Source organism: Pollachius pollachius (genome assembly GCF_949987615.1).
Source record: "Pollachius pollachius genome assembly, chromosome: 7".
NCBI classification, from domain to species: Eukaryota; Metazoa; Chordata; class Actinopteri; order Gadiformes; family Gadidae; genus Pollachius; species Pollachius pollachius.
The window spans coordinates 21,372,643-21,384,703 of record NC_136940.1 but is presented as its reverse complement, the minus strand read 5'-3'; the positions used below and the strand labels follow the sequence as shown (position 1 = coordinate 21,384,703).

Here is a 12,061-nt window from a genome sequence, read left to right as displayed (position 1 = left end):
TGTATTTGTCCATTTTGTGTGTGGGGGTGGGAATTTTTGTTTTGGGCACTCCCAAATTCCCTAAATCAAGCGTTGTCTAGATTTATGTAGTGTTGTATTGGTTTGTCTTAAACTGTTGCCGCATAAATCATATACAATGCCCTCCCATGTGCATGACTACCAGCTTCTGACCAGGCGGTAAACATGATTTCCAGTAATTAGATTCATATGAACTCCAGCTCCCAGTAAGCCTTGCGCGGCCGAACGACTCAAGAGAACTCTCCTCGCAGTTCGGTTTACCCACAGAGCCGCTGAGCCCAATAGTTGATAGAGTTGGAGCAAGTAAGAACTGTCTGCGGACTGAGTGACAGGCTTTGTAGCGTTATTTAGTGTCAAGCAAGTGTCCTTCGAACAAAGTAGTTTGGTTCAATTTGGTTCCATCTCACAAAGGACGTCGCTCCTTTACCCGCCAGGAGTTTACAGGCTATCCGTGAGAGGGAACGGGCTAGCTAGAGCAGGCTAGCTATCTTTAGCCAAGGGGCTGTGTTTAGTTGGTCGTCATTAACGGGGGTCAACTGGTTTATTCGACCACAATAGAGAAGAGTGCACCAACTCCGGCCTCAGTCGAGCTCGAAACCCTGCAGCGTATGTGGGAAGGCGCTGAGCAGTCGGAAGGGCTTCCTTGTGTTGTTGTTTTTAACACCAGCGAGCTAGCTTTGTCCTTTGTAGCTGGGGGTTGTTGATATATTTATCCCAATCGGTGTGGAATATGGCTCAGCATGGTCACCATGTAGCCAGTTCCCAAAAAGCACTAATGCTAGAAATGAAAAGTCTTCAAGATGAGCCAGTGGAAGGTTTCAAAATAACTTTAGTCGACGAGTCGGACATGTACAATTGGGAAGTGGCAATATTTGGACCCCCGAATACACACTACGAAGGTGGTTATTTTAAGGTGAGTCGCTATTGTTAGCTAGCAATCAATCTATTGTTCTTTAGCTAGCTTAACTAGTTTTATTCACATGTTCGTTGTTTTTCCGTTTTAAAAGAGACGCTATGGTTTATATTTGGACATCACATTTCCAAAGTATAGCGCTTGCATTGCTTTTTCTGTGTGTCGTGGTAACCTTATTTTTTCCACAGCTTTGTCTGAACTCTTCCACTACTTCGGCTATCTCTGCGTCGTCGAATAGTATTACACCCGCATTATTGTTATTATTTGCAGAAAGATTTCTATTGTCTTTAAAGATGTTCTTTGTTGCGTCTTATGAGAAACGCATGACAACTGGCACAACTATTGACAAGCAGCACATGGATCGTCTGACAGTAGCCTGCTGGGCTACTGAAACAAAAGGCTGGTTCCAATTAGCCATGATCAACTCAACTTTATCGTTTCATTGATGCCTTATCGAACCGTAAACCATTACTGTGTACTGTATTGCTAGTTGTTATCTCTTCATGTACACAGAAGGTACTCCGCTATCCTTATCCTGACAATAAATGTATTGTTATCTTAGTTTCCGTACATGCAATTAAACCTATAGAACGCTGTCTCTCTTGCTGGTATCAAAACATACCATAAAGGTCTGTAAGTCGTTGTAACAATTGTTGTTTTGCAGATTTTTTTTGCTTAAACGCTGGCTTTACCATCCCTTGCTATACATTGTTGTTGTGGTTATCCATAGAAGCCCTGCCCATTTGTGTAGACTTTGTAAAAGGGTAACAATTAACCTTGGCTATTCTGCTTCATGCCCTGAAAAGGTATTGCCCTTGCTGAACACTCTGTTGAGCATGTTACCATGCGAAAGGCGGATTTGTCTCAATTTCTCATGTCTTTCATAACAATTCCATTTATTGTCATTTTCCTGTTTATATGTGTTGGTGCGTTTAGAAAGAACCTTAGGATCCTGGTTAGATTAGTCACTGTTTGGGCTATCTGGTGGATGCTTTTGTATGAGATTCCGTTGTTGCTCCAGGAATGCGTTGCTTGGCTGTGAAATCCACGCTTGGCTATGACTCATTGTTCCCTGCCGCCTAGCCAAACGGCCTGCCCTATCCTGACTGCAAAGATACTCCCTGTTTCGAACAGTTGATCAAAGGTTAAGCAACACTCTTCTCCAGCTCTTTGTGTATATGCAGTCATGTTTTTTAATGGATACTGACCTGTTTATGAGATATTTGTCAAGGCACTTCTTGGATTTCGAATCGCATGATGTTCTGTACTGTTCTAGTTTAAATCTTCATGCATGGAACAGCTAAGCAGACTTTTAACATTGTTACACTGATTGTATTGGCTTTGCATCAATGGAACTGAAACAAAAACTATGCAGAATCTTCCCAAATCCATAACTAGTGTTTATGACAGATCCATGGTCATCTGTCATTACTAAGGTCTTACTAAATCAAGAATTGATTCCACCGCTGTAAGTCGTATGCTCTTCTAGTCGGTTGGTTCTCCACAACACTTCCTCTTGGCTGCTTATTTGCAAGGCTGTGCTCACTCAGTGAGTGTATACCGCCTTGATGTATGGCCCCTCACTTCTATAAACCACATATGTTCAAACAGTTATTTTGTAGCATGCACTTCCAATGATCTGTGGACAGATGAGTAGCTACTCTGTCTCCACGCCTTACAAGTGTCACAAGTTATGCCAACTACAGCTGTTTGCTCCTCGACCTTCAGGGCATTGCCCACACTGTTTCTGTGATTAGTTGGGCTCTCCAACAGAGCAGTAATCCTTATTTTTTTAAGACTTGGATTTATTCAGGGCACATCATCTTCAAGCCTTCTTTTTGACTTTGGTGTGTCATCGCAATGCACGGCATACAAAGGTCCATAGAGCCAAACAGCTTGTGTGACGATAGCTGGGTGTCTTTAATTAATTAACTTGTGGTTTTGTGGTGAGGGTGTTTGACTAATGCTTTTGTGTTTGTTTTAATTGAGGGCCTGCATGGAGTACCTCAAAATATTATTCAACCATAAAGAAAACTAGTTAGGCGAGCAAGAGAGTTAAATACATTATGATCATGGTACAGAGTTTATGCACTGACGAACAAAATGTAGTAATTACTTTCTCTTCGGAGTTGACTTGTTATTGATCAGATATGCTGGCATTAGATTCACGGCCGGGCACAGAGTATCGCTGAGCATACTTGTATGCATGAGTCAGTGCGTGTGCCTGCTGGATGAAACCAGTGCAGCGTAGAATAACTGTATGCAGAGACACCCAGCCCAGTGTGGGCCAAGAGCCCCCAACATGGGCCCGGCTGCGCCTGTACCCGGCTGTGGGAGTCCCATTCCCCACTCTCGCTGTATCACAGAGAAACAGGAGCCGTTTAGAGGAGACCGCAGAAGGCAGTTGAGTAAATAGAGTAACAGGGAGAGAGGGCACAGTTGGTCCCTCTCCACGGTACCCCCCCCCTGGGGTCCCTGTAGTCCCTGTGGTGGGGAAAGGTCCCAGCATTCAAAGACACCTTCTTTATCCCGACCCGACATTGGTTTTGTTCTTCTACCTATTAACTGCTTATTAAAGTAGGCTCCGTTGAGGTTCTTCTTAATCTTACCAAAGCATGAGTAAAGCAATTTTACAATCACAATAACCTGCCCTTAAATCCTCCTGCCTTTTTGTTCATTATATTGCTATGATAGTGTTGAGTGCACACTGTTTGTGTGTTCTTGAGGAATCGTTAAACTTTGGCAGCACAGAGAGAACTAGCAGAATGATGGAGCTTTTGGCAACAAGTAGAAGAGGTTATCAAAAAGGGGAAGGGGGCGGCTGGGAAACTTGTTTTGGTCTGTTGGGAATCAAGATACCATGACCTAGTTTATCATGACATGGTATCAATCCTGTTGTCCACTCAGTGGCTGCTGTTTTCTCTCTTGGCCCACTCCTTCTTTGTTTGCTCTAGAGATTTCAGCATGGAGACATTTGAGCATTGAGATGCTGTCTACCTGTTGACCACTGAGCATGGAGACGCTGTCTACCTGTTGACCACTGAGCATGGTGACGCTGTCTACCTGTTGACCACTGAGCATGGTGATGCTGTGCTTGATCCAACTGGCAAGGGGAGTGGTCGCTATACAGTCCTGCTGAGGCGAGCACTTCTTGTTTGGCAGAGATCCTATTGCGTGTTCACGTGCAATTATAATATTTGTATGACCAGGACACTATTTATGGCCCTGATGAGGTGGTTACCCTTGGTTACGATTTTGCTCAACGTGAGCCAACATCAACCATCTTGGATCTTGCTGTATTGCACAGATGGCTAATTAACACCCCTCCCTCCGGCCACACTTCATTATCTTGTGGTCCTTCTCCACTAATACCACCACCACCACCACCATCACCAACCCTGTGAGAATCTTGATGATGAGGTTCTCGTCCTTTCAGTCTTCCCCGGGGTGCAAAGCCATCAACCCGACAATAGCAGCCAGCATGGCTGTACGACGCTTAGAGCTGTCACACGTCCCTGGCTTGCTCTGCTTCTCCACTACTCCTCCCCATTGAGCAGAGTGCAGCTGATCTGGGTTTGGTGTCAGTGGCCTAGGAAGGTCAGCGGATTCGGTGTTCCTCCTTCTGCCAAATGATGTCTCGGCCATCCTCCACGTGTCTGTGCTGTCAGCGTTCCAGCCTGCTTGGACCTGGAGCGGTACCTTCTCCTTCCTCTGTTTTTAGTATTTACCACATTCGTTGTGTTTTACGGGCTCTGAAAAGGCCAGAAATGGGTGCAACACCGTGGCGTACTTTGTAGAAATGTTTGACCTGCAGCCAATTCCATTGCTGTTAAATCAGTGATTTTAACCTATGGCTGGGGATGAAAACAGCAGGCCTCTCTCTACCCCTCCCTTGTTCCCTCACTTATGCTGTCACTTTTTATCCACTTTCAGCAGCGAGTCTGGACAGGTACAGAGACAAGATGATTATATACCTGGAACCTTTTATGAACCAATTGTATAAAAGTTTTCTCCAAGTATGGGGTAGAAACTTTTGTTCAGTGAAATGCATGTTCATTCATGTACTTTATTAGTCACTTAAGTGATGTTGGTCATTGTGCCAATGATCCAATGGCATCTTATAGAACACCACCTTTTTATGAGGGGCCATGTTTGGTGTATTCTTTCTTATTTGCTTATACTATTTATTTGGAGAACATGGCCTGCTCAGGTGCTCTTTGCATGTCATGTGGGGCTTGTGATTACATCATTGGTCGAGTAGAAAGATTAAAGGGTTGCTTGGCTCTTTTGACCCACATATAATGCTCTCAAGCCCATGGCCTGAAGTGTATTCCAAAACCAATGAACAAATCAAGCCATGATGGATGTTTGAGAACGCCGTTTTCGAAGTCTCACATTTGACAGTCAGCTCATTATATATATTTAAGTATCTGTTGTTGTAGATGCCAGCTGGTAGGTTTGGTAATCCAATAGCTCCAGGAGTCGTTATATTGTGCTTGAATAAGGTTTTTGCACCCTGCACTACGGGTAGTTCTGAGTAACTCTCCCTACCTGGCCCGACTCCATCTCTTGTTTCTGTGTGTTTGCGTTGCACTTCTTGCATTGTCTCAGTAAAGAACAGGAACTCTGAAGGGGGTTTCCACGTTGCGTCATTGAATTATGTGCGCTCTGAGCCCAACCACATTTCATGATCCCTGGGCAAGTGTTTCCAGCTCAGCCTGTTTTGGCACAGGTGGGACTGGCTTCGTCGCTATGACTCTGGAGTGGAGACCGGTTTGTTTGAAGAACAATACGGTGGTCCAGTATGGCAGGTAGACGTGGGGAGTGGACAGGGCTGTTTTGAACCTGATTCATTGACTGGTGATAGCCGTCTCCGATAAAGAGAACATTTGTGTAAAACACCCACAGGAAGAAAGGGCTAATGAGGAAGCATATTGTCTAGTGATGTTGATGATTAGAATATGACCACAGGTGTGTTTTGTATACATTTTATATGCTGTTCACGCAAAGCCATAGCCTTCAGAGGGCTTTATATTGTTAAGGGTAATCCTTGTGTTTTCTCCCTATTGTAACGTTCCCTATCCCGTGCTCCCGGCTCCAACTCCCCCACTCTCCCTGCCCTGCCTCCCTCCCGCCGTCGGCTCATTGTGAGGAGGCCCCCGGCTGACCGTGTCAAATCACTCAACCTGCTCGTCTGTGGGCCCGTGTGCGTGTATGCGCAATGTCTTCGGCGTGTCCCAACCCGTGAAGTCCACACGACCCTCCGATCAATCCCGCATCGGTTTGCGAGAACCTCTCCGTGCCTTCAAACGGAGACAGGGCCAACTGTCTCCACCACGGAGCTCCACTCGACAGACAGCTGGAGGGCTGTGGGATCCCCAGCCCTCTCTCGCATTCTCCTTCCTAGCCGGCCATGTTACCTTACACTGTGGTTAACTCCCCCTCACGAGGCCTTCCTCGGATGGCTCCTCATCGACACCACCACCAGCAGGAGCTACAGGCCTATTATTAGGTTTCCCTCCCCCAACCATGTTGGAGACTGGTAGGACTGTTCTGTCCTTCACTGATGGCAACGCTTCGTGACGCTGGTGGTTTTTGCTAACGAGGCCATTCAGAGGGGAGACGGTGGGTTCCTCTCTGCTAAGCCTGCCAGCTGGTGGGTGAGTGGATGGGTGGGTCGGTATCAGGGTGTTTGGTGCTGCCCCTTTTGTAGTGATTTAAGCTCTGGGTTCAATTTCACCTGGGAAGAGCTTTTTGTATGTAAATGTCTGTGCCAGAGGCCAGGTTTCTTGTCTGATTCACTCAGTAGAATATATTAAGCAGAGAATGGATTAACAAGGAATAACTGATTGTTAGTGTTTTTGTTTTTAATTTGGGAGGCCACCTTAAATGTTCTTGTCAACAGTGGGAGGCAGGTTTTTCAATTTCACGGTGGAAAATTTGTAGGCCGACACCGTAATCGATTGTCCTAACCCTGCATCTAAATGGTACCTAATGATCCCGCTGTCTCTCGACCTCTCAGGCCCGGATGAAGTTTCCTATCGACTACCCTTACGCCCCACCTGCCTTCCGCTTTCTCACCAAGATGTGGCATCCAAACATCTATGAGGTAACACTGTGTGTGTGTGTGTGTGTGTGTGTGTGTGTGTGTGTGTGTGTGTGTGTGTGTGTGTGTGTGTGTGTGTGTGTGTGTGTGTGTGTGTGTGTGTCCAATTTCCCCTAATGTTATTATTAAGCTCAGGAAATTGCACAGTTGTTTGAAAACAATTTTAGTTTACCAAATGTTTCTAGAAATGAGTGATAAGTTCAACTGAAATATCACAGACATTGTAGAAAAGAGATTAAAAGAGATTAAAAATAAATGTCTGAAAGATCGAGGCTATTTGACGTCATGCCACCTTTAGCTTTCACAAAGGTAGATTGGTTTTAACTTTCCATTGTCTTATCCCAGCCATTTAAACCATCAACTGTTAACCCGTTAACCAGTGGTTCTGAACTCTGGACATGTTGAGGTACTCACCTCCCCGTCTGCCTGTCCAACAGAATGGAGACGTTTGCATCTCCATCCTGCACCCCCCTGTGGACGACCCTCAGAGCGGAGAGTTGCCCTCGGAGAGATGGAACCCCACACAGAACGTCAGGTGAGCCACAGCGACCACCTGTCAGACGGGCTCGTCAGGGGCCCCCAAACCTCCCCCAACCTGTGGACGTCATTCAGGCCCAGGAACCACCAAACAGTTTTTGCTGTAAAATCACTCAAATTCTACCATTGTCATTGCCATGTCTGGCATAGGTTCAATGCAAATTAATCTGATTAATATGTAGGCATTGACTTGGTATCTGGCTGTGACAAGCCTAAAGGCTGCAACCCACAGTTATAAAGCCAGACCTTTTAATATTTGGATGGGTGTATGCTTCATTGCAAACAAACAAGAAAGTGAAGGATGGCTGGAAGTTGATTCAGGTCACCCTATCGTTTCTCAGAATTTCTTTCCAGTCTTTTCTAAGAATTTCTTGTTGAACTTGAACACAAGTTGTTCTAGCCCCCCCCTGTAACCTTTGGCAGATCGTTATTGCCTCTTTAGTCCTCTTTAACTGAAGAGCCACTGCCTTTTCTCTGCTTCTCATGCACGGACCTCTATTGATTAATATAATGTCACCCTTTGTAAGCGAGCCGCTGTGGTTCTTGTTGGCAACAACAAGGTTTATAAATAGCTACGGATGTATCGGCCCAGACTGTGACAGGGGGCAACGGAGGTGAGGGACACTGAAGAGGACCATTTGTCTGAGAGACAGCATCTCGTGCACCGTGAGGGAGAAGATATATAAGCCGGCCTTCCGAGGGAGCCCATCATGTCCACTCACCATAGTCCTGCCTGAACTGGATCGCGATGCAGGAACAGTCTCTTTTATGAGGGTGGCTGTGTGTGTACACACGAGCGGCTTGACGGAACCTGTCTAGAACTGACACACCACTGCCAAGTACGCCACATGGAGAAGAACAGCATGTGGGGTTGTGGCTGTGCTCGAAAGTACAAATGACGCCCCCCCCCCCCCCCCCCCCCCCCCCCCCCCCCCCAGCTGGTTGGAAGGTGGGCTTGAGACCTCGTGACAAGCATAGCTCAATGCAGCCTTTGACTGTGTAGCGGATTATGGTCAAATCGGTTTGCTTATGCTTTGTAGCTGCTGATGTGTTTGCAGATACTTGTTGGAAACATGTAGAATCAACTAGATGGATGCGTGGTAGAACCAACAAAAACGGTGCATATCGAATTCATATCCAATGTTCGAGTTGAAACCAACTCAAAGTGGACTAGTCGAAAATCAAGTAGGCAAGGCAGTGAGGCCTTGAACATGAACAGCTGCAGTGGTCGTTCTACATGCAGCCAGAAGGGGGCCACAGTGAGGTGTTCTCCCACAATCCCAACCCATCGGTTATAGTTGACACTTTCCATTTGAGTTAAGTGTTGGCATTCTATCCAACACTTACGCTATCTTACTTTTCTGTCCTTTTGCCGTTACTATGGCCCTGACATTCTTTTTTCATTGTTCTTGCAAAGGTCCCCAGGAAAAATACACACACTTAAGACAGCACAAATAAAACCAAAGGCAGAACCTGATGTTTAACCAGTGATGCATAACGCAGCTCTATGATTTTTTTTTTTTTGTCAAGTCCCGGTCATTGTGAGTTATGCTCCCGTCTTCCAGGTGTACTCTTATTCTCACTGTGTTCACGGCCCTTGAGCGGTCGGTGCGCTGCGTCCCCCTGGGAGTGCAAAGTGCATGCCGGTGAACACTGGTCCCTGTCTCCTCTCCCCAAGGACCATTCTGCTGAGCGTCATCTCCCTGCTGAATGAGCCCAACACCTTCTCCCCCGCCAACGTGGACGCCTCCGTCATGTACCGCAAGTGGCGGGACAGCAAGGGCAAGGACCGGGAGTACGCAGAGATCATCAGGTAACGCACATGCACGGCGTAGGAACCCTGGGTGTTTGCCAACACAGCTGGCACATGGTGGACACGCATTGAGGGCCTCCATGGCCTTGTTATTTCTGCCCCTCGCTACTGTAATCTTTGGCTGACTCTCTGTGTCCCTCTCTTCCCACCTCACCTTCTCCTACTCTTTCGCTTTCTCTCCTGCTCTCTGTTTCTCTCTGGTTCTCTCCCTCTATCTGGGTCTCCTTCTCTCTGTTGTTCTCTCTCTCTCTGGGTCTCTCTCGTTCTCTCTCTCTCTCTGGGTCTCTCTCGTTCTCTCTTTTTCTGGGTCGTTCTCCTTCTCTCTGTCGTTCTCCTTCTCTCTGACGCTCTCTCGTTCTCGTTCTCTCGTTCTCGCTCTCGTTCTCGTTCTCTCTCTCTCATTCGCTCTCTCTCGTTCGCTCTCTCGTTCTCTCTCTCTCGTTCTCATTCTTGTTCTCATTCTCTCTCGTTCTCTCTCGTTCTCTCTCTCTCTCTCGTTCTCTCACTCGTTCTCTCTCTTTCGTTCTCGTTCTCTCTCTCTCTCTCGTTCTCTCTCTCTCTCTCGTTCTCTCTCTCTTTCTCGTTCTCTCTCTCTCTCTTTCTCGTTCTCTCTCTCTCTCGTTCTCTCTCGTTCTCTCTCGTTCTCGTTCTCTCTCGTTCTCTCTCGTTCTCTCTCGTTCTCGTTCTCTCTCTCTCTCTCTCTCTCTCTCTCTCTCTCTCTCTCTCTCTCTCTCTCTCTCTCTCTCTCTCTCTCTCTCTCTCTCTCTCTCTCTCTCTCTCCTCTCTCTCTCTCTCTCTCTTCCCCCCCCCCCTCCAGAAAGCAGGTGCTTGCCACCAAGGCGGAGGCGGAGCGGGATGGCGTGAAGGTTCCCACCACGCTGGCTGAGTACTGCGTGCGGACGCGCGCCCCGCCCGCTGACGACGGCTCCAACCTCTTCTACGACGACTACTACGACGACGAGGACCTGGACGAGGCCGACGACGACGCCGACCCCAGGACTGTTGCTACGACAACGACGACGACCTCGGGGACCGAGGAGTCCTGACAACCGTTGTCTCTTCCTCCTCCTCCTTTACCCATGCCTTCCCCTCCCTCAGCCTCAAACTGAACTTTGCCCTGCAGTCTCCTCTCTCTCTCTCTCTCTCTCTCTCTCTCTCTCTCTCTCTCTCTCTCTCTCTCTCTCTCTCTCTCTCTCTCTCCTCTCTCATCTCTCTCCTCTCTCTCTCTCTCTCTCTCTCTCTCTCTCTCTCTCTCTCTCTCTCTCTCCCCCGTCTCTTATCTCCACACTCTGCTTCATCTCCCCCCGCAAGACGCACAGTCCTCCGTCTTCATCGCTGGCGCGGCGTGAACCGCGCCCCGCTGAACAAACCCTGGTGCGTGAAGAACGGCAGGGAGACGAGGCTAGCAGAGTTGTGTGTTCCATTCCCTCTGCGTTGTTTTCTTTTCCCTCAATGTATAATTTGAGTTCGTTCCGGATGTTCTGAGTAGAGGGTGTACACATGATGCATGGTTTGAGGAGGAGGAGAGGTGGTGGTTGGGGTGAGAAGGAGTTGTGAGCAATATTAACAGTTCCGAAACGCTAGTGTTTGTGAAGCCGATCTGTTACTCTCATTTACCTTATTTTTTAAAAAAAAAAATTTCTTCAACCATGTTTGTGAACTAGGTCAGAGGTTTTTTGTAAGCATTAAGCTCCTTAAGGTCTTCCTCCGGCTTTGAGTTTAAAAAAGGACTTTCTCCCCGGGGGTCCGCTGAGAGAAGCTGTATCCAGGGGGCTGCGTCCGCCTCTGTCTGCTCAGATCACTTCCACGTGGAGGAGTCAATAATGTGTTTCCAGTAACATGAGCTCACACAGCAAGAATAACACTTCATTTATCATGCAATAGAAATGGGTGTTTGTGTGTGCCTGCTTAATCTCTGAGCTGTGTGTGTGTGTGTGGGGGGGGGGGGGGGTCTGTATACTTCAACTCAGAGCGAGCTGTTTGTGTGAGTAACAGGCCGTTAGAAACTAGCCTCGCTACTTCCCTGACCTTTATCTCCCCAACACCCCCAACCAGAGGGCTGCTCTCCACTTCGGGGGACTGTTCTGTGGCAGAAAGCTATCCATTCCAGCCACCCCCTCCCACATCTCCATCCCTCTCAGATCTGAATCATTCTATCGACGGATCGTAATCACAGCATGTCCATCTGCAGAGCTAAACGCCTACCAGCGAGGAATACCCAGCCACCCCTTTTTCATATGCACCCCCCCCCCCCCCCCCCCCCCCCCGCAGACCAGCCAGAGCTAATTTGGTCTCGGGCGTCCACACTCTATTTCAGTGCGGAGTAGATGCCTCCTCTCTTATCATTAACTATTAATATAGAAAGTGGGTCATGTAACTGAGATGTGGGAGGAGGAGGGTACAGTAGGTAAGATGGAGCCATCTGGTCGTGTCTCACCTGCCAAACTCACATTCTCAAACATAAACGTATAAACACACACTCCCACTCATGCTCACACTCGCTCTCTCCCAGGCCTCCCATGTCTGGCCCCAAACACTGTGCACCATCCATCACAGTCCCATGGAAGGAAGCAGCCTGGTTACGTTTAGAGAGGCTGCTTACAGCCACTGCAGAGACTGCCCTCCGACGTACTGCTGCTGTACCGTCCTGTACCCGATCCGGTTCAATATGCAC

At 47.7% G+C, this 12,061-nt stretch overlaps 1 protein-coding gene across 1 annotated transcript; it reads left to right on the top strand.

The window, feature by feature from the left end:
• Positions 1 to 258: 258 nt before the first annotated feature.
• On the top strand, positions 259 to 10,565 carry LOC307078445 (ubiquitin-conjugating enzyme E2 R1-like). Its single transcript, XM_079740268.1, is given in 7 exon segments — positions 259 to 931; positions 6,954 to 7,040; positions 7,475 to 7,572; positions 9,253 to 9,387; positions 10,205 to 10,379; positions 10,382 to 10,411; positions 10,413 to 10,565. Coding segments are annotated over 7 exon segments (729 nt in total). The 5' UTR covers positions 259 to 748; the 3' UTR covers positions 10,434 to 10,565.
• The last annotated feature ends 1,496 nt before the right edge of the window (positions 10,566 to 12,061 follow it).